The sequence below is a fragment of the Buteo buteo genome, chromosome Z, assembly GCF_964188355.1.
Source record: "Buteo buteo chromosome Z, bButBut1.hap1.1, whole genome shotgun sequence".
NCBI lineage: Eukaryota > Metazoa > Chordata > Aves > Accipitriformes > Accipitridae > Buteo > Buteo buteo.
This window is the reverse complement of record NC_134204.1, coordinates 44,748,048-44,768,393: the sequence shown is the minus strand read 5'-3', so window position 1 is coordinate 44,768,393 and position 20,346 is coordinate 44,748,048. Positions and strand designations below refer to the sequence as shown.

Genomic DNA, 20,346 nt, shown 5'->3' with positions numbered 1-20,346 from the left:
TGGTGCAGGAGCTCACGGTACACACAGAACCAAGTAACTTGGGCAAAACATGTCTGACATCAGTGTTATTCATAGAGCACATTTTTATTGGCTACACTGCAGCTCAGGGTTGGAGAGGACTGGCAGCATCAGGCAATGTCCTGATGGTCTCCAGAAGCCACTGGGTCTGATAGCACCCTCCAGATAGTTGAGTTTATCTGGCTAAAGCAATGCTTAAATGCTTTATTTTCCCAGAGGGGTGAAGCTGCTGAATGGTGCAGCTGTAACCAGCCAGGTGGCTGGGAAAGGAGCTGCCAGTGAGTCACTGGCTGTGAGTTGGTCCGTCTCTGGGAGGATGCTCTCTGGGGGAGAAAGCAAAAGAGAAAGTGATGGCCTCGCAGCTGCATCTCTCCTCTTGCAATTAGAAATAATGCTGCTCTGTGGTAGAAGGTGGAGGGCAGATAGAAGGAGCCTTTTGTTTTCTTCTCCCCAGTTCTTCTGGAGGAAGAACAGAGCTCTGAGAGGAATGGGAGAGGTTCCCCCCAGGCAAGTCCCCTTTGCCTGCTGCCCCCCTAGGCCTCAGGGAATTGCTTTCACCTCAAAGCTTCATCTAGGATGCCTCACAGATTAAAAAAAGAAAAGGAAAGAAATCCTCTCTGCTGTGGTCAATGTGCTATTTTGTCCACAGCAATAGAGAGGTTTCCTTGTGTAAACCTGTAATTAATGAGAGGCGGTGTGCTCAAACAAACTGACATTACTCTAATTTATTTCACGTTACTAATGAGCATTGTAACAGATGTACATTTTAAATAAATTACTCTCCATGCTATCTCTTAGTGGGTTTTGGTGTCATTATTTCATTGTTATTGAGCAAAATCTCTTGTCTTACATCTAGTTTTTCCTGTGGTTGCACTTTGCCTCTTTTTCCTGCCATTTAAGGTAGCAAGAGAGAGATCCAGAATAGTTGCACAGCTGGTTTCACACCAATAAGTTAAATCTGTTACAAAAAGATGCCACATAGTTTCCTGATTTTTTAAATTATATTTCAGATACCTCTTATATCTACAAATAAAAAGGGACATTTTCCATGGCCGTTTGCTGTGTTCTTTTTCTGATGCTGCCTTCCTGGGTGCCTGTATTGTCCAAGGTAAGTACAAGCAGGAGGCTTTTTCAGATACTTAACTGATAGGTGTGTTCAGTATAAAAAGGAACTCAGAACTGTTGTGGGAGTATAGCTAGCAGTAATGTATGGGTTTTTTTTAGTTGTACTGTTTCCCCGCATTGACATGCACTGTAAAGTGTTTTAAGTAATTCAGCCATTTAGCCAACTAAACCCAAACTGGAACTTAAAAAAAAAAAATTCAAAACAACAGGTTGTCTTAGCATTTATGTGAAAGCATCAATGTTAGATTCCAGTTATAAACAAAGCAAAATTCTGTTCTGAATCCTGAATGTGAATGTAGCCTATTCCATTTGACCTAAGCAAGAAAAAGGTGTCATTCAGTGCCCTTTCTTATGGTAAAGAAGACTTGTGTGATGACGGAATCTCTGGCAAAAATAGTAGATGTAATTCAAGGATAAAGGTGTCGTCGTCCCCCGCCCCCTTTTTTTTTTTCTCATCCTCTCCCTCTCCCTCATTTCCTTAGGGCTAAATTCAGGTATAGGTCTTGGATTGCACACAGAAATAGTTAGCTAGATGTCTGATTAGCAATGTCATGTGTGGAAGTCCACTTCATTCTGCCTTAATGTGAATGAAACTCTTAATGCAATATAAGGGAGCATATCCAAACTAAGATTGAGTTTAGACCTTATGAAAAGAGACTTATTTGGAAAATTAAAACACCAAATGCCATGTTTGGGTGCCTAAGTGATGCATCTTTTAGAAGAGGAATCAAATACTGTGGGCCACCTTAAATAATGTTACAGCCTGTGTTTCCCTGCTAGAACAGAATTAAACCAGTCCATATCAGTGAGGATAAATTAGTGTAGAAAAGAGGAGAATCTGGAATGCATTGTTTCAGTTCTGTCTGGTGCCAGAATGACAGGTACTCAAAGGGTGAACATTACCTACACCTCTGTTTTAGAGAGCATGTTTCTGCCACAGAAAATAGTTTAGGATTGCTAATTACTGCTGCAGTTAATAAACCATGAACTTCCCTTGAAACTCATTAATTGAAGTTGCAGTTACAAGGATTTTGTTGTTCAGTTAACTATCAATTCTTCAAAGTAACGTTCTTGACAGATGCTGGATTCTTACCTATCATGGAAGTACCTTGAATTACACTGTATTTACTGACTATTTCCTTATTAACTAATATTGCAATTGAATTTTTCTGTTTTGTTTTGTATTTTGGATCTGTTTAGCTGAGCTTGGTGATTATGATCCTGATGAACACCCAGAGAATTACATCAGCGACTTTAAGATTTTTCCCAAGCAGTCACAAAAGCTCGAGAAGAAAATAGCTGAAATGCATAAAAATGAACTCAGGTAATTTAGAATGCTGTTTGGTAAAAAGACAGCTAAGAAATACTTTTATCTGTTTCCAAATAGTGTATGTTAATATAGGAGGGTTTGTTCCTTGGGTTATAATAGATGCTCTACCAATATACTGTCTAATATGCTGTATTTGAAAATGCAGTTTCAGCTTAGTGGGTTTTCTTTTCCTGTAAACCTTCATTAATCATAGCTGATTCCTGCTTGTGTGCTGGTAATTTAGACTGCATTTGTTTGAAATGTAGGTCTGGTTAGAGGGAGCGGCTCACATCATGAGAGCTGCTCTGGTTGATTAGTGGAATGACATCTTTCATTTAGGGATGACACTTATGCCTTTCGCTGTGAAATTCCTGTATGTAGTGCAGTTATAAAATTCTTGATAGATATTGACCTGACTGAAACTGTAATTAAGTTATTGTATCTGTAGGTTGTTAACATAGTGGTGGATTGCACAGAAATGTATTTAAATAACTTCTTTGGAAGACTAAGGAGGTGAGATTCAGAACTCTGCGTGCTCTTTTTCTGTCCTAAACTTTTAATAGTGTGACAAAGGGGAATGGAGAAAGATAGGCTAATCAGTCTTTTGGTTTCAAAGTTGAATGTGTTCCTGAAGAACAGTATTTCAGGAGAGAAGTAGCAGTGAGTTGTGCAACTCTACCCTCTTCAGGATTGTCAGCAAATGACATGCACAGTCGTCGTGACGGTAGCTTGTGTGATGCCCCAGTCATTTCGCTCAGTTGAGGATAGTCCTCGGAAAACTTGGAAAGGAATAGGATATGCATAAAATCAAATGAAAGCTACATAAAGTAGAAGGACAATTTTTATTCAAAGATTACAAGGCTCTTTGCACTTGCTTAAACCCTCTGTGTTTTGTTTTCATATTGAAGTATATAAGTAAATGCTTTACTTAAGTATATGAATAGTGTTTATACAAAAATTAGGTTCTGAGACACCAAATTCCTGGGGGAAAAATAAGAAAATGAAGAATTCCTTTTCAGAGGGATTAAAGCTTAAAACACTTCTTTTTTTCAGAAGCCTAGCAAATATGTTGTTCAACTGAAGTGCAACATTCATGACCATAATCTTGCCAATATTAATGCGTCTTCTCTTTTTTCCTTCATGAAACCTATATACTTTGTCTATATTTCTTTCAGTGAAACAATCTTTTAAATGGCACAGCTACATCTAATATTTTTAGAGCGGTCCAGGCTGCACTTTACACTGACCCATAGAAGCAGACTTTTAAAAAAGAAAACAGAATTTCTCTTACTTTCAGTATTATCCTATACAGTGGCTGCAGATTTCCAAAGGATAAATTGAACCCTTTAAAAACAAGATCTTTCATCAATTCAGCCAAAGTGCAATTGGAAAGATTTTGATCAATTCAGTCTTTCAAGAACAGGCTAGTCCTTTATTTAAAGTTAGGAGAAGGGAAGGAAGGGTGGTTAGCCAAAGCTGATGTTTTTTTGTATTTCATAGCCCTGGGAGAGAGGTGTTTTTCTGTGTTGTTTTTTTCCCTTGTGCATAATTCTGCCCATCCATTGTGAATTTAATCTGCTAGTTCCTCTATTGTGAATAACCAGACACATTTTTTTAGCTCATTTTTAAGCCCCGTCTCCTGTTGGTATAATGTTCCTGATCCTGTGACAGTAAATGTTACAAGCCTTCACACAGGTTCCTCTGGGATTCTCCTACCTGTGGATTCCCCCTATCAATGGCTGCTCAGTGTGTGAGGATGTCCCCTGAATTTCTTCAGTAGTCTTGGTGAGGGAGACTATTCATTATTACCTTTTGGAAATCAGATGGTATCAACCTGACTTCTTTTGCCTGTGGATCTGCTGATTCCTGCAAAGAACTCCAGAAGGTGTTTGAGGTATAACTATAATTTATAGCAGAACTCTCCTAATATATCCCACTTACATGTATATGTTCCTTAATCCTCTTTCTATTCTAGATTTTACCAATTTATATGTTATGAATGTTAGGTTCAGTGGCTTATAGCTCGTTGCAGCCCTCAGGAGGTGTTTTCTTGCTTTTCTGTTTTCTTTCACTTATGTCAGGATCTGGTGTGCCTTACCTATTTGTCTGGTTACAAAGACAGTTTCAGAGCTGTCTGGATAGCTACTATCTGGCAATTTTCTACTGTAACTCTGTCTTCCCAAAATTGATCATCATATTACATTTTTTATATCAGGGAGCCACTAGTCACATAAGACTTTTACATTTTTCCAGATATTTAATTCCATAGATCTCTATTCTAGGAGTACAAATTAATAACATATGTCTGTCATATAATGAACAATATGAGACGTCCAATGCCAAACGATCAGATTTCCGTACCTAGCTGGAAAAAGATGATTAGAAAAAACACTAAGCTTAGAGGCTTCTGTCTGATATTGATCAGCACATCTGTTTCACTGCATTTGGCAAATTGAATTTTCTGATAAGAATTAATGTTTTGCTTCTCAATTAGTATTTAAAAAAATGGTGCAGATGGTTCCCCTGACCTTTTTTTTAACAAGATACTTGAGTGGCTTGTTAGCTGAGAGCTAACATGTGAGGAGAGCAGAAGAGGCTAAGAGCCGTTTTAACCCAGCTGCTGTTCTGCTACCTTCAGAAGAGTTACTTCTGAGTTTCAGCACTGCAAGTGCGTCTGGTTCTTTGTTTTCTTCACACGTGTAAATAAATAAAGATCATGGCATCTTTCTTCTGCAGCAGGCTCCCATTAACCGAAGCTCTTTGGCCTGGAAAAGGCCAGTTCTTCACAGAGTCCTGTCTTGGCATTGTCAAGGTCTGTTCACTAGGCACATCTTTTCTTCTGTCCTACAGCATGACAGAAGATTTTGCGTTTTGAAAGACACATGAAGACTGTGAGGGGAGAGTCTGGGAAGTAGCAGTAGGGTACTGTGACAGCTGCCGATGACTTACTGGCTCATCTTGTGTCATTTAGAAGCCTTGTTCTCATTAATTAAAACTGATGTATGACATGGTGCCCTTATTTCTTATCCTTTGTGGCTGTGATAACATCACTGGATTTTAGCAAAATGTGACCTTTTATGTGACTTTCCACTTCACCTAATTGCAAAAATATAAACGTGACAGACAGAAATGCATGCCAGCTTTACTGAGCTGTGATTAATTATCTTGTGAATTTTAATTAATGATTTTTCCCTCATTGAGAAAGGGACAGGTACAGGAATAATTTCATTGAACCTTACCAGTGGTGGGGCAAACACGTGCCTTGATTTCATCACAATACATATTCTCATTTTCCTGTCATTCCAAGTAAGCCCTCTTTTGACACGTGGTATGCTGCTGGGAAGCGAAGGGATAATGCTCTTACGACTCTAAAAACTTAGAATATGTGAGGATGCACTAGGAACTGACGAGACTTAGAGACTTGTTCTTAAAAGAATTCAAAATTGATTTGAATGTTATGGTTTTGGGTATGGTTACAACAAAGCATAGCTACTGAAGTAATAGCTACTTGCATTTCTGTTTCCCTGCCACTCTTAATGGATTGGAAAAGATTTGGGCAATGAAAATCTACATATTCTGTGAGTGTGTTCTGGTATACCTTCTTCTCCAAGTGAAGTGAATGCTAAGGTCCGTCCCTGGGTTGTTCAGTTGCATGTCTCTTTTCCCTTTTAGTTAGATGTGTGCAAGTGTTTGTAACATTGCACTGTAAAACACATCAGTGAAATGATGCAAGTTAAAAATAACTTACTTTCTTTTGCTTGGCTTCCACAAAAGTACATGGAACCACACGTTCAGTTCTCACCTATTTTGGCAGTATTAAAGATGTTTAATACACTGTACTGTGTTCAGCGTATAAAGCCATAGTTCATTTTTATTTCTGGTGACCAAAAGCCCACAGCTTAACAAAAATATAGTGAAGAATTCTGTATAGATTTGGGGAAAACCAAATGAAAACTGACCCGTTAAATGAGGTTACACAGAGTCATGTCATCTTCTAAGTAGAGGAGAGGAAAGCTGAGTGAAAGGTTAATTCTTCAAGCATAACAGCAGGGACTACTAGGATTACTGGGCTTTTATGGGAAAGATCACTCAGGTGATCTTAATAATCTCTTTGGGATTTGAGGTTTTGTTTTGTTATTTTTTTTTTTTAACACATTAGGAGTTTGCTCCTTTCAGATGTTCTCAGTTGTAATTTTTCCATGGCAGAATTAGCACTGTTTGTTTGTTTGGGCAACCTGCATTAGTAGCTGGCCTAGTTTTGCTTCTAGCTGTTGCTGTTGGATTTTGTGGGCTTCTCTTACAAAAGAAGGGACTTTGTACGTATGTATGCACCAGTGTCAGTACTACTTCCAAATTGACTTCTGTGCTGTTACAACTGTGGGGTTTGCTTCAGATGACCAAATAAAACATCAGATGTTTTTAGTGCAGTCACATTCCTTCCTTCTTATGAATTTATATCAAATCTTATGTCCTTTAACAGAACATTTGTTACTTTAATAAAATTCTCTGGCTATTGAAAGACACCTGTCAGCCAGAGCTCCCTGAGGCCAGAAACCTGAAAATACAGAGATTTCCAAACAGAAGATCTACATAAATCCCTATCAAGGGAATTTGTATTTGTAGGAATCATTTTTTTCCCCTTTTTTCTTTTTTGAAAGGACTCAGTGGTTAATAATAAAGATTACTTTTTTCTATCCCACCTGAAAAGTAATGAAAAATTTTTACTTATTTCTGATATGAAATATTATGCCATGTAATTTATATGAAAGTGTTATGTAAAAAGCCATTAATTTATCTGAAAGCCAAATGCAAGCATTAACTTTGTGCAGTAAATTGTAGAGTTACACGACCTGTTCAAATGCCTGTTTCCCAGGCTGACCCTATATAGGTAAATGCAAGTTATTTATTGTTGCTTGAGATGGCCAGCGTGGATACAGGCTCAAGATGGTTGAGTGCTACTGAATTGGCTGTCATCTCCATTGTGTGTATCAAATAATCCAGCTTTTGCAAAAGTCATATGTAGAAGGACATCTTTTGGGAGGAGAAAAAGTTTCCTCTGAGCGTGTGAAATCACTGCCTTGTTCTGCTATTAACAATCTCAAAAGCAATTTAGACTTTTAAGCTAAAGGGTAGTATTTTCCTGAAAACTAGAGTAGCAAATTAATGCTTGTCTTTGATCCAAGCTAAATGAGAAGTGTTGTTTGAATTTGATTTGAAAGGCATATAACAATTTTATCCTTTGCTGCATTGTCTACCCTGTAACTACTTGGTGGGGATTTAAGCACTTTTAACTTTCCTCCACTGCTCTAACTCTTACTGCATTCCCTTCACTGTACCATCAGTTACCATGGGTGCTCAGACTCTGGTGCCAGCAGGAGTACAGGATTTTCCAGTCTCTAAGGATCTGGCTTTCCAGCTCGTGCGGAGATGGAGCTGTCAGTGGAGCCACTGACAAGCATAACTACAAATGTTACTATCAGAATATATTCTGGGAGGCTGTCCTAGAAGACTTGGCAAGAGTTGCTAGAAAATGCTTCTCTTTGTGGGTGTTAATATCGTTTGATCCAAGATTAAAGCAACTTCTTGCATGCTGTTGAATATATTAAAAAGTGCTAAAACTAAATTCCCATTTAGCAAGTCCAGAATAATGTGGATCATGTATTTCATTTAAAAGCTTCTTGCAATTAAAACTACATATTACCTGCTTTATGCATTTAATGTTGGCAGCACACTCATCTACACTTTATATTTAGCTTCTCGTACTACACTAATCACATCAGTACCTAACGGCCTTGTATACACAAAGGGAATGCTATTGGAAGGACATATGGTATGCTTCAAAACTTGCAAGTCATGTTACAGGAGACAGAAGCCACTTTGCTAGTGAATGAGGATCTGTTGAGGTTTACATGGAGGGGAGGGGGTAGTTTGGAAAAGAGCAGGACTTGGGCTACAGCAGGGGTAGCTGACTTCCAGGCCTAAGGAGCCAAAGTCTTTGTAGTTCTCAGCTATACAAAGTATATCAAGAACTTTGGAGAGCTGCGGCGGACAATGATGTGTAGCGGGAGTGCACAGGCAGATAGTGGCAACAGCTGCTCAGGGTCCCACCTACGTGGCAACCCTGGGCTGCACTGAATGTCCTCTTCACCTCAGCCTTGACAGCCCATGCTTGCTTATTTAGAGTTTCCCAATGTAGGCATTTAGATTTATCCATCAGGCTATATGTTGGCACATGTCACTGCAACTTCAAAATTAGGTAATTCTTTCTAATTTAGCAATCTGGTATTAGAATGCCATTGTGTTTGCTGTAATAGATGAATAATTTGTTTGTTTCTGTTCTGCTATATTTTCCTGGTGTATTCTTTCACTCCATAATTCCTATCAGTTTTAATTTGACTGAATTAGAGAGAAGGCTGGAATGTATATTTATTATAAGTTTGAAATAACAGGTTCTCCTGGTCACCTACTTATTTCCCTGAAAAATGATGTGTGTGTTGCTTTTTCTTCTGAACCACTTTTTTCTCACAGAACTGTGCTCAAAACCATTTAAAATTAAGGAACCATATTTGTAATTCTGGATGCACTTAGTTGAATATGGTAGGAGTGAGATGCTGTTTTGTTGGATTGGTGTTTGCATGGCACAGACAGTATTCCCAGAAGCTTTAGGGTAAGGAGCAGCTTTAACTGAGCATGATTTTAATGGAAGATTATTGTTAATGGAAGATGCAGTTGTAGCAGCAATCTAGAGAAAGGAACTTCAGAGATAAAACAGGCATCTTTCCCCTCTTCTTTTCCCAAAGGTCTATCTGATACAATGAAAACCTGAAAAGATATATCAATATATGTGATTTTTCTTTTAATGGGAATTCCAAGAAGTATTCAATAGAAAGGATAATCTACTTGAATTGAGAAAGGTAGCTGGTTTTGTTGTAATATTGATAATTTTTTAGCTTTAGGAAAGTTTTATTTTTTGTGTGTGTGTATGTGCACGTGCTTCCCCCCTGCCCCTCCCCGGGAAGAGTGTTCATAATCATGATCCACAAATGTGTTTGGTTTCTTTACCAAGCTTGTTGTTGCCTGTCTCATAGTGAGGTTTGGATTCAGGTTCTGCGTATTTAGCATACTGGTGAATTCAGATGTCTATGTGAATTTCTAGAAGTCATTTCTTCATCAGCTGAAGGGACGTATTTCCTCTGCCCCTCTCCTCCCTCCCCACCTTGTCTTTATCTGGGAGAAAGCTTTATAGGCTAGATGTGTGTGGACCAGAAAAATGAATCTACTGTGATATTAAAAACAGAGAGCTCAGTAGATGTCTCTGTATCATGGGAGTAGATTTTAAATTAATGGTAAATTAAAACTGCATCTGCTCTGTAAATGTATTCTGTCTGTTGAATAAGCTTAAAGCTGTCTGCATCACTGCATCAGTTTATGAAGTGAAGTTGAAATACAGATACCTAAGCACAGACTTCAGAGATACCACCTCAGTCTGATCTCCAAAGGCACACAAGTAATTTGAAATGTTCTGGTAGAAGGAGTTATGTAAGTGACACATGTCATTACCATGTGCACGGTGTAAAATTAAACACATAAGCACTTAATAGACTTGTAAAAGAGTTCGATTATTGTTTTAAAGTGATTATTCTGGTTTTTCTGATCCTAGGATTCTATCTGTCTGAGAGAAAAAACAATTTTGCAGTACAGGTTAAAATTGATATTTGAGTATTCTGCAGTTTTCTAAGTTTTATATGTTCCAGCAACATTTCAGCAATTCAGCTACTTGCCAGATGTTAAGGTCTCTTTTCATAGGCAGACCCATCTAAAGGCTTTTCTCTCCTGAATGCTGGTGGCCCAGGCAGTTCTCAGGGGAGCAGCTCTGCTGCCTGGGCAATGTGCAAAGCCTGGTCTCGCTATTCTGACAAACTAGGCCACAGCCTACAACACAATTTCATTTACCAGTGTCTTAATTTAGTGCTTTTCTTTAGAATTATTACCACTGTTGTGCTGTTGTCCCCAGTACAACTAAAACACTGATAATTATAGCAGATTTGTGTTTCAATACCACATAGTCCTCCGTAGTACCTTCATTGTGACTAAAAGTACTAGCAGACAATTTAAAAACATCCCCACCGTCTGCCAGAATCTCCTGAGCTTAAAGGAAAAGTAAAAACTACTGAAGACCTTTAATACTATAATTGTATAGCAATTGGAGTCTCAACCACCTGTAAAAAGATTTAAAGAAACAACAACAAAACCTCAGCCATGTGTAAGCAGTTCTGTGATCAGTATATGGTGTAGCTAAATGTGTTGATTCTTTATGCAGAATTCTGGCTTTTTCTTAGGTTAAAAGGAAACCCAAGTAACCTTGTTCTGCTGAGGGATGTCCCGTACAAGATCAGGAATATAACAAGAATACTTCATAGATGGAGATCCTTCTTGAAATAGTTACTGTGGTCTCTTCTGAGACTGCAGTGAGATATGTCCACAGTTGCAGGGCAGGGCAAAGGGTGTTTGATGGAGACTGAGCCTATGTTATTTAAAGCTTTATGGCTGATACTTTTCCCTGGTTTGCATGGAGGTGAATACATAATGCTTCTAGAGGCCAGATCATTATGTACATACTTATTATTCTTTGAATTAATTGCATTGAAATACCCTACAGACCATAAATACCCAGAAATTAATTGTACATGGGGCATGCTCAAGTACAGTAACTTTTTTTGACATAGAGATGAGGCAAAAAGATGGACAATAATAATGTGTTTTATTATTATTAGTAGTATGTTAATAGTAGTATCTCACAGCACTTTTTAAGTCAGTAAGGGAATCAGAGAGGACAGATGAAGTGACTTCACTAAGGTTACTCAGGAAGCAAGAAACCAAGAATAGCACTGAAAATGTTTTTTCTTTGCTGTTATTGCTATATAGTCTTCTCTGTTTGCTGAAAGGAATTAATACTCAATCCTGTGCTATCTCATCTTTGACTTTCACTAAGTTTCCCTACTTCAGTATGTAACAACAGATACATACCTCAAAGGAAAGGTATGAAGGGGAGAAAATTCTAGAGTGAATTGGTGTGGGCAGCCAGCAAAACAAGTAGATCATTGCTGTGGCACACCCTGGAGGTATTCCCTGCTGAGCTTCCTGGCCTTTGAAGTGCTTCAGAGTTGAGGGCCCTGTGGGGAATAAACAGAGCTTGTACATCCTCTAGTGTGTACTTTTTGTGAGCCTAAAGGAAAAATCAGAGAGTAATGTAGACTTCTCAGTCTCCTATTAAAGTCTTTGTTTCATTAAAATTTTATTAGGAACTTTTAGATTGATTGAATCCTAGTTTGAATCATTAATTCATAGCTAATAACTGTGGAGTTCTAATTTCACAAGTTATCCACATTTTATCATTTGTGTGGTGTACAGAAACTTTTCTGTGTAATGTTTTCTTTTACTGGTCCTGTTCAAAACCTTTGGCACACTGCAGCTGGGTGCTATAGTGGCTGCAGCATATAGAAAGAGAATACATCTTCCATTTAATGCTGAATACATTCTGAAAAATTTGGGAAGTCATATAAGGTCAAAAGGAGTGAATGCACTGAGAGAGAGACCTGACATTACTGAGAGAACTGAGTTACAAAACAGCAAATATGCGTTGTCCAAATATTCCTTGTTTTTCCACCGTAAGAGGCGTTAGTTGAAACACTTGCATAAGTGAGGAAACTCTATATGTTTTTGCATAAGGCTGTTTGTTGCATGTAGAAAGCTTAAAGGCTTTTAAACAAAGACAGTCAAAGGCATATCTGATATTAAATCAGTGACTGATAAAAAATGTTCACTTTACTGATACGATTTACTATAGTTACATTTTTATTTAGTAATGAAAATTTAATTGCAAAGTTACAGATGAAAAGTGTATTATCAAGGCTTGAATATTAATCCCTTGATAAGGGATAGATGAGGATTTTTTCATTTGTTATTGCCCTTGACTCTTCTGCTTTGTGATGTTCTTGTAAGGCTTTGCACAGTAGCCATTTGATTAGCCTGTAATCCGGTAAGATCAAACCTGTCCATGTCTTTTGCTTTTTTCCCCAAGTGCCACAGCTTGTTCTACTTGATGTGCACAAAGACAGTGTAGTTTCAGAGGCTATAGGTGAGGAGAGCATGCTAATTCTTTTTTAATGTGTCTTTTCAATAATAATTGCAATTTAATATTTTTTTCCCTTTTGGAAATGCCAAAACCCCCAATTCACATCACTCCAAAGTATTTGTCACTTTTTGGTCCTTTCAATCCATACGACTGACTACTTTCTTTTGTACTAGCAAAGGGAGGTGGGGAAAAGATGCATTATATAATCTTATTTTTCTGTAAGGCCCAATTTCCAATAAGCACTCAAACCATCTATGTGTTTGGCTGTTTTCACTATGCAACATAAGTGTTCTAAGTAATTTAGGTCAAGTTAGTTAATTACTTCTGTCCTGTGCAGTTGGTTAGTGCACAAAACAAACTTGTTGCCTTTTTAAGGCTCATTTTTCAGTCTTACAGTTGTGATTACACTTAAAGTTGTGATTTATTAATATTGAAAAGGGAGAAAAATGGTTTAGCAGAGCCATCAGAAAGTTGATTGGGCAAAATAAGCAGTTTTGTTTTGTTTGCTGCTTTCATGCTGTCTTCCCCTTAAATATTTAGCTGTGTAAATGCAAATTTGTAATTTTTGGTGTTCCACTTCGTACATGTTCTTCTCCATTGGAAGATGGTGAGAAAGAGACCAAAAAAGGAAGGAGAAAGAAGGGCACTTCTCTAATCTCACATGGTTTTTTTTCTTTAAAGGCTAAACTTCAACAAAAATGTGGTCTGAAATGAAGTGCAAGGAGTGTAGTATCAAAGAGGACCAAAAGACATATGGAAGAAGCTGAAGAAGTATCATGGGATTGACTGGGAGACAATAAGCAGGCACAAATTAAAACTGTAACAGAGAAGGTTATTGACACTTACATTTTCACAGGGCATGAGCTTGCTAGGTTCAAAACAGGATTTGACATCCACAAGCATGCTCGCATTGTCTGAATTGTTAAACAGAACTTTGGGCTGGATACTGAATCTTTTATTTCAATGCTTGTTGGTTTCTAGCTACTGGGGGAAAACAGACTTACAGGGAAATTATTCCACACCACTGTACAGAGCAGTTTTTAAATGCCAATTCCCGAGTGCCATTGGTCACAGTGTGAGACTGGACCCCAAAATGCAGGGGTAAAATAAAGTATTGCTGTGTTCCTTGAAGATTTGTCTAAGGCTCATTTTTTTGATATTTGCATAAGAAGCATTTATGAGAGCTGGCTTTCTAAAGGTCCTAAGCACGGTTCATTGTCACAAACCCATATTATCTATCAGAATCCTGTACTCTAGTCATGCAAATACATAAATAAAATAATACTAGGAACAGTTCACTGACAAACAGGCACTGTAAATCTGTGTTAGAGCTTATTGTAATGTCAGGAGTGAGCAGAGCAAAAATCAAATAATAAAACTTACTCTAGAACTCAAGTCTTGCATGCCATGTTTCAGGCTTTAGTGTATATTCATGGTTGATTATAGACACCCTAAAAATAGGGGCATATAATGGAAAAGCTGGCAGATTATGAACTATCATGATGGTAGCAGGCACTGCTATAATTAGGCAAGCATCTGAGTGGACAGTGTAATATGATTGCTAAGTTTATACCCTGTGCTGGAAGGAATGTTTGTTAATCTGCACAATCCTTTTAAATGAGTTGGGGAGCAAGAGTTTGTGGAAAAAGATGCTGAGGTTTATTTCATGTTCAGGCTGATATGCATGTATAACAAAAGACAACAAATACTTGCAGGATAATGGATAGCTGTTTAACGGCATAACATGTTATTATCTCAGGATTGAGAAAAAAACATCAGAATTTACCTGAAAACATCAGGCACTGTGCAATTCAGCAGGAGAAAACATGTGAAAAGTTTTCTATCTTTACATTATAAACAGAACATGGTTGAAATAGTTTGTATTTCAGTAAGAACTTTTCTTTCCTTAGGCATTTAAACGCTCCAGTCAAAAAGTTTTTTTCTCCTATTTTCTTTTTGGTGTCAAACTGCTGTTTCTTTTGTAATTTCAGAGGTCAGAGCCCAGCTGTTTCTGAATTCAACTTGCTCCTGAAAGCATATTCTTTGGAAACTTATGGTGTTGATCCTCATCCTTGCAAGGTAACAGTTTTTCTTTACTAACATCTAATAAAATGTTCTTTTTACTAACATTTAGTAAAAAGCCATTAATTGAGTTGATTTAGCCCTGTTTTTTATCCAGGCACAAATAGGGAGTAATTTATAAAAGAACTTGCCCTGGAACTACATATTATGTTTAAGCCTTGGAAGAACATTGACTGGTTGGCATTTCTACATTAGTCAAAGGAAAGGTCTCTCCAGAGGAAGCAGAACATCGTAGAAGAAATGTGGTAGAGTCTCACGACAAAAGCTTTGCTTATACATCATAATTTCTTTGCATTTAATGCAAAGGTTTCTCTAAATATTCCAGGTGTGAAATACTTTGCGTTTGCCAAGATTTTCAGGATTCAGTGTTACTCTGTCCAGAAGATGGAACAACTGTTAGTCCTTGGCAGATTAGTTTTTCAAACACCATCAAAATATGCAAATCTTAGGAAGAACAGCAAACCAAATGTACAGAGGGGAGAACTGGGTATGCATTTGCATATTTGCATATTCCTCCACTTTGCTATTTTGTGGTTCTTTATGAGAAGGTGATTTTAGTTACCAGTTCTGGTTATCCCTTACACCTGCATTTTTAATTACTTGTTTTTATCTGCATAATCTGCAGTGTTTGTTTTTAGTGTTACTTTCTTCATGTTTTAACTACTGCTTTTACTTTGGCTTGTATACCATCTCATTTGGTGGAACAGCAGTGCTGTCCAGTTAGCTGTTCTGGTGGTGAACGCCCTTAAACAGTCACATCTGACATGAAGCTGCATCAGATTTCATATGTACTTTGTTAGGAATGGTGCTCCTGTGTGAAATACAGGGTCTGGTTCAGAGGCCAGTGAGGTCAGTGACTTAGTGAACTTTAGTTCAAAACCATACTGCAGATTTTCATAGGGCATCTGAGAGACAGACTTATGTTGGCACTTAGGACAAAGGCAAATCTGGCTCAGAATTTCCTCTTTACCTGTGTGGCAGGGCTTGTAGTGTGGGGGCATGCAGGCGTTCATGGCCCATGCCTAAGGAAAATTTTTCAGTCTTCTGGAAGTGAACTGCAAAGTAAGGTGCTTCCCTGGCTCCTTAGGACGTGCTCCTTCCAGTGCTGTGGCTGCTACTCCAGAGGCATTGCTGTTTCTGTTCCCCCTTATTTTATTTGTGGAACATAAGACACAATAAAGTTGACTAACTTTAGCAAGGTGAGGGTCTGGAACTTGGGATGGACAGGAAATCTAGTTAATACAAGATTCACTTGAATCATTGCTCAAAAACTATAAGCCAGAACTTTTATTGTGGAATTAAAAATTTAAAAAATGGTCTTTCCTATTTGAAAGGCAAGTATCACTGTATGTTCTGGTTTGTACTCAAGAGTACTTGCTTATTGTAGTAAATGCTGTCTGTCAGCAGTACTTCCAACACAACATCTCACAGGGGAGCAACGTATTATGAAATCTAAAAAAATATCAGTATTGAAGCAGATATGAATCCCTGGTTTGTAGTTAGTCAGCACGTTAAGAATAGCACATGCACAGAAGTATGTTTTTAACAAAATTAGTGAGTATACCTAAGGATTCGCTGCTGTCATCAGCTACAGGTAGATGGAAACAAAGCATAAGATGCTCTTACTCATTTAAATGCCTAGAAATAAATGAGGCCTGTATTGCCAAGAGCAGTCTTTGTTCTTTAGAAGTGTACAATTTGAAGGCAAAATTTATTTTGAAACGGAAAACAAAATGGCGGTAATCTATAGTGGGGTAACAATTTATGCTATCAGTAAGAAATACCTCACTGGATGAGGGGAAAATTATGTTTCTTTTTTCTCTTTCAAGGACTCAACAGGGACGACTACATTTTTAGGATTCACAGCTGCAGGATTTGTAGTTTTCCAGGGGAATAAAAGAATTCATTTGTTAAAATGGTAAGCATGTGAAGTAAGAGTAGATTAATATACAAGAGTCTTTTCTCCTGTGTCTTCCCTTCTTCCTACTATCTTCACCTGCATTTGTTGTCTTTAAGGTGAACCAAGTGAATATTCCTTCTCTTGCCCCATTATGTTTCTGTTTCAAAGGATCTTAGATGAGAAGTATAATAATAATGATTTGGTCTCATTCTTCCTCCAGTGAAAATTATTCTGCTGGGTGCATTAGTCAACATAATGCAAAAATGCTAAAACTGAGTAAGTTGATTTTTCAACTGTGCTGTAAATCACCAGTGAGGCTTGTTGGCAGAGACGTCTGGTAGAGTTTACAAGAGTCCACCTGCATCTTTATTTGACTCTTGGAAATGTTGCTATTTCCTCATTTAATAGCCTCAGTTTGAAAACTATGAAAGAACTTATTTAGTAAGCGGAGGAGGAGGTGAGAATGCCTTTGAATTTTTATTTTTTAGCCTCTTTTTTTAAAGAAGTGGACACTTATGCAATTGTCCTTGCTTTGTCTGGCTTTCCTTTTCTGCTTCTGCAAAACATTTGACTTAATTGGGCAGCCACAGCCATGTTTGAGGGAGCGCTAAAACTGAGATGCTGCCGGTACTGTAACAGTAGCTGGGCATGCCCTCAGCGGTGTGCTGCAGAGTGAGCACAGTCATGCTCAGATGTCAATAAATCTCGTTTTAGCCCTGCTGCTTAACAGATGCCCACAGCAGTTACTTAGATGTGGCTGCTCCACCTCAGCGCTCCCAGCCTGTCTTGTGGGAACAAGATGGGTGGGAGGTGAAGAAATGGGGAGGTAGTTTTTTGTGTAGAGCTGGACTTTTTGCTGCATGTCCATAGAACTCCCCTTGATAGTTGACTAACCTGAAATCCTCAGAGGTGCAAAGTCAGTGTAGTCCTGTCTATACAATTCAGTTCCCTGTGGAGCTCTGCGGACATGTCTGTCAAATGCCATCCATTTGTGATCCTGGATTTGTATTGTAGTTTCCCTAGGGTTAATTTTGGGTAGCCCTTGTCACAGTGCTTCAGTGGTTTGTGCTTGTGACATAAGGACAATGTGACTGCAACGTCAGTCTACAGTGCAGGGAGGAGAGAATAACACTTGCCAAGGATGTATCCACCATACGGTGGGAAATTAGTTTCTCAGCGCTTAGTTTTTCATGTCAGTTAAGGATAATGTGTCCCTTCGGAGATCTCTGTGTATTCATTTATTCCATTGGCATGTAAACTAGGTACAAAATGCAATAGTGATGGAGGAAAAGCCATTAAGCTGTCTCAGTGTTACACTGGCCATTGGAAGTTCGATCTGGTTTATCTGAATTTATCTGAATGCCATGCACTGCTCCTTTCATTTCTGAGACCTAGAAGTGAGTGCTAGTAGTTTTAACTGATATCAGCTGAAATTTGCACTGCACAGTAAAAATCCAAATTAATATTTGAGATTTTCTTTTCAATGAAAAACCTTTCTCAACTGGAATGATTTTTTGTTGTTGTTGTTTAATGTTAAAGCAAAACTCTTTTTCTAAAGTTGCAGGGCCAGCATTGTCCTTGCCTCCAGAATCATTCCTATTTCAACCATCTGATATCCAAAATCTTTAGAGAAGTTTAGAAAAACTACGGTGTCACCATTTTAGCTGTGGTAATGACAAAATTTCCATTACAATTTAAGCAGAGGCATCACATTGCCTTTATACGGTGCACTGCTATTCCATCTGTAGACTGTGCTTTCAGCCTTGGTTAAATTAAATTTTGACATAGGTTTGCAACTCACAAGGCCCCAGTAATAAGTGCTGTCAAACATTTTCTTTTTCTTCCTGTTGTGTTCTGTCTGTAAGTAGCTAGTTACTAAAATGTGTGATATGAAACCACAAGTAAATAAGGATAGAGATAAGAGTATTTTCTTCCCCTCAATTTAATTACATTAGATGTTCCAAGGTTTTAAGATAGAAGAGGAATTACAGACTGTGTGATAAATAGAATGTAAACATCAGCTTCTGCCTACTTTTAATTTCCTCTTCATTTTCCAGCAGCCAAAGTTAATTCTTTGAAGGTGCATAGGGTTGTAAAGAAATACTCTGGGCTTATATTCTCTGCTCTAAAGAACATTAGAATATTAAATGCTTTTATGCTAAAGGTTGTAAGACTTCTGTTGAGGCTCTTTGTCATTTGACAGCCTGCTTGACTTTGGGAATCAAGGAAACTTGCATACAAGTTTCTACATACCTGTAGAAATGGGTTCTACATACCTGTAGATCTATCCATTTTTCCTATACTTAAATGACTTTTCTCTTTCTAGGTGTGATGTCTATAAACTGAAATTTGAAGGGAAGACTTTTTATGTGTTTGGAGCTCAGAAAGAGGTCAGGTTGAATATTTTCACAGAACTTCTGTATATGATTTAGAATAAACTAAATTGTAACATCATTTTTTAACTAAACAAACTTCTAAACAATCAATAATTGTACTTCATATTGTAACTACAATATAGAATATGAGTGAACAAGAATATTGCTGTTGTCAAAAGAATGTCTGATTTGCAAAGGGTTGAGACATTTCTCACTTAACATTCATGCAGTGCTGTGTTGATTGCTCATGGTTTTGGTCATCTGTGTAGTCAAGTTTTAACAGATTTTAAAGCGCTAAAGCTGTACCTACCCACTCTAGAGCATGAGTGACATCCGTATGTGATTGAAAATTCAGGTGAACATTGATACCTGGATCAATGTGAGGTATTTTCATCTAATTACAATCATGTCCTCAAAAGTTGGTCAGCTGAATAGGCTGGAGTCTCTCCTAGGCAGTCAGGAGTCCTGTCCTTAGGCTCTTGCCATTGAAATCGTAGAGATTTTTGCCTACAGGATGCTATAATCAGTTCTGCCCCTAGGGCAGAGTGACATAGCCCAACGTTACAGCTTTGGATGCAGTCTAGGTGAGAAATAGAAAATGAAGGAAGGAAATAATGCCAGAGGTGTCTTGGGCTGTTTGTGTGGTTGCAAGGAGGATTTGATGGCAGGACATAGGGAACAGGGAGAAGCGGATGGTAAGTAGTGCAGCAACTGTGCAGGGTGAAATATTGAATGTAGAGACTTCCACCTTTTGATTTTGGTGTGAATACAGTTGGTACAGGTTTATTCTACAAGCCACTTGTACATATGCTCTTCCCTGTCACCTCCAAGCATCCGCTTGTATTTCTGAAACAATTGCCTGGGCAGCTTAAATATCAGCTATGTATCGGTTGTACTTCTGTGGGTGAACCACAGAGCGAGGCTACTCAGGAAAACTTGGTCTTCAGTGTATCCAGTTCATGATGATGCCATCAGGTACAGCTACTTCAGTCTTTGAGAATTCTACATTTTCATTACTTTTATTTGCCTCCTTTTCCTTTCACTTAGAAAAAGGCTGTGCTGTCATTCCATACCTCTACACCAGCAGCCTGCAAGCATCTTTGGAAGTGTGGGGTGGAGAACCAGGCTTTTTACAAGTATGTAAACCTGAAGTGATCATCTATACTAAAAGTAAAAAAGTGTGCACGTGAGTAGAAGGTTGTTTAACGTGAAATGTTCCATTTAATTAACAGAATTCAAAATGCAAACAGAAAATACGCAAGCTAATGAGGAATATTATTTCATTTCAAGCCAGTATTGTAAATTGTTTAAAATCTGAATGAGGCAGGAGGGTTTTGGCAGTGAATAATTACACTTCTTCCAGCACACTGGTTTTGCTGCTCTGTAGTGTGATGTTGGATGG

The 20,346-nt window shown here is 38.1% G+C and overlaps 1 protein-coding gene across 2 annotated transcripts in view; it reads left to right on the top strand.

Moving 5' to 3' along the window:
• Positions 1-20,346, top strand: part of FRMD3 (FERM domain containing 3) — a 148,062-nt gene that overhangs the window by 102,850 nt on the left and 24,866 nt on the right. For both annotated transcript variants that reach the window (XM_075020326.1, XM_075020327.1), the window contains 6 exons: positions 1,029-1,126; positions 2,344-2,467; positions 14,579-14,666; positions 16,499-16,587; positions 18,896-18,959; positions 19,992-20,080. In XM_075020326.1, the coding sequence (XP_074876427.1) occupies positions 1,029-1,126; positions 2,344-2,467; positions 14,579-14,666; positions 16,499-16,587; positions 18,896-18,959; positions 19,992-20,080 (552 nt within the window). The remainder of the gene's footprint in view (positions 1-1,028; positions 1,127-2,343; positions 2,468-14,578; positions 14,667-16,498; positions 16,588-18,895; positions 18,960-19,991; positions 20,081-20,346) is intronic.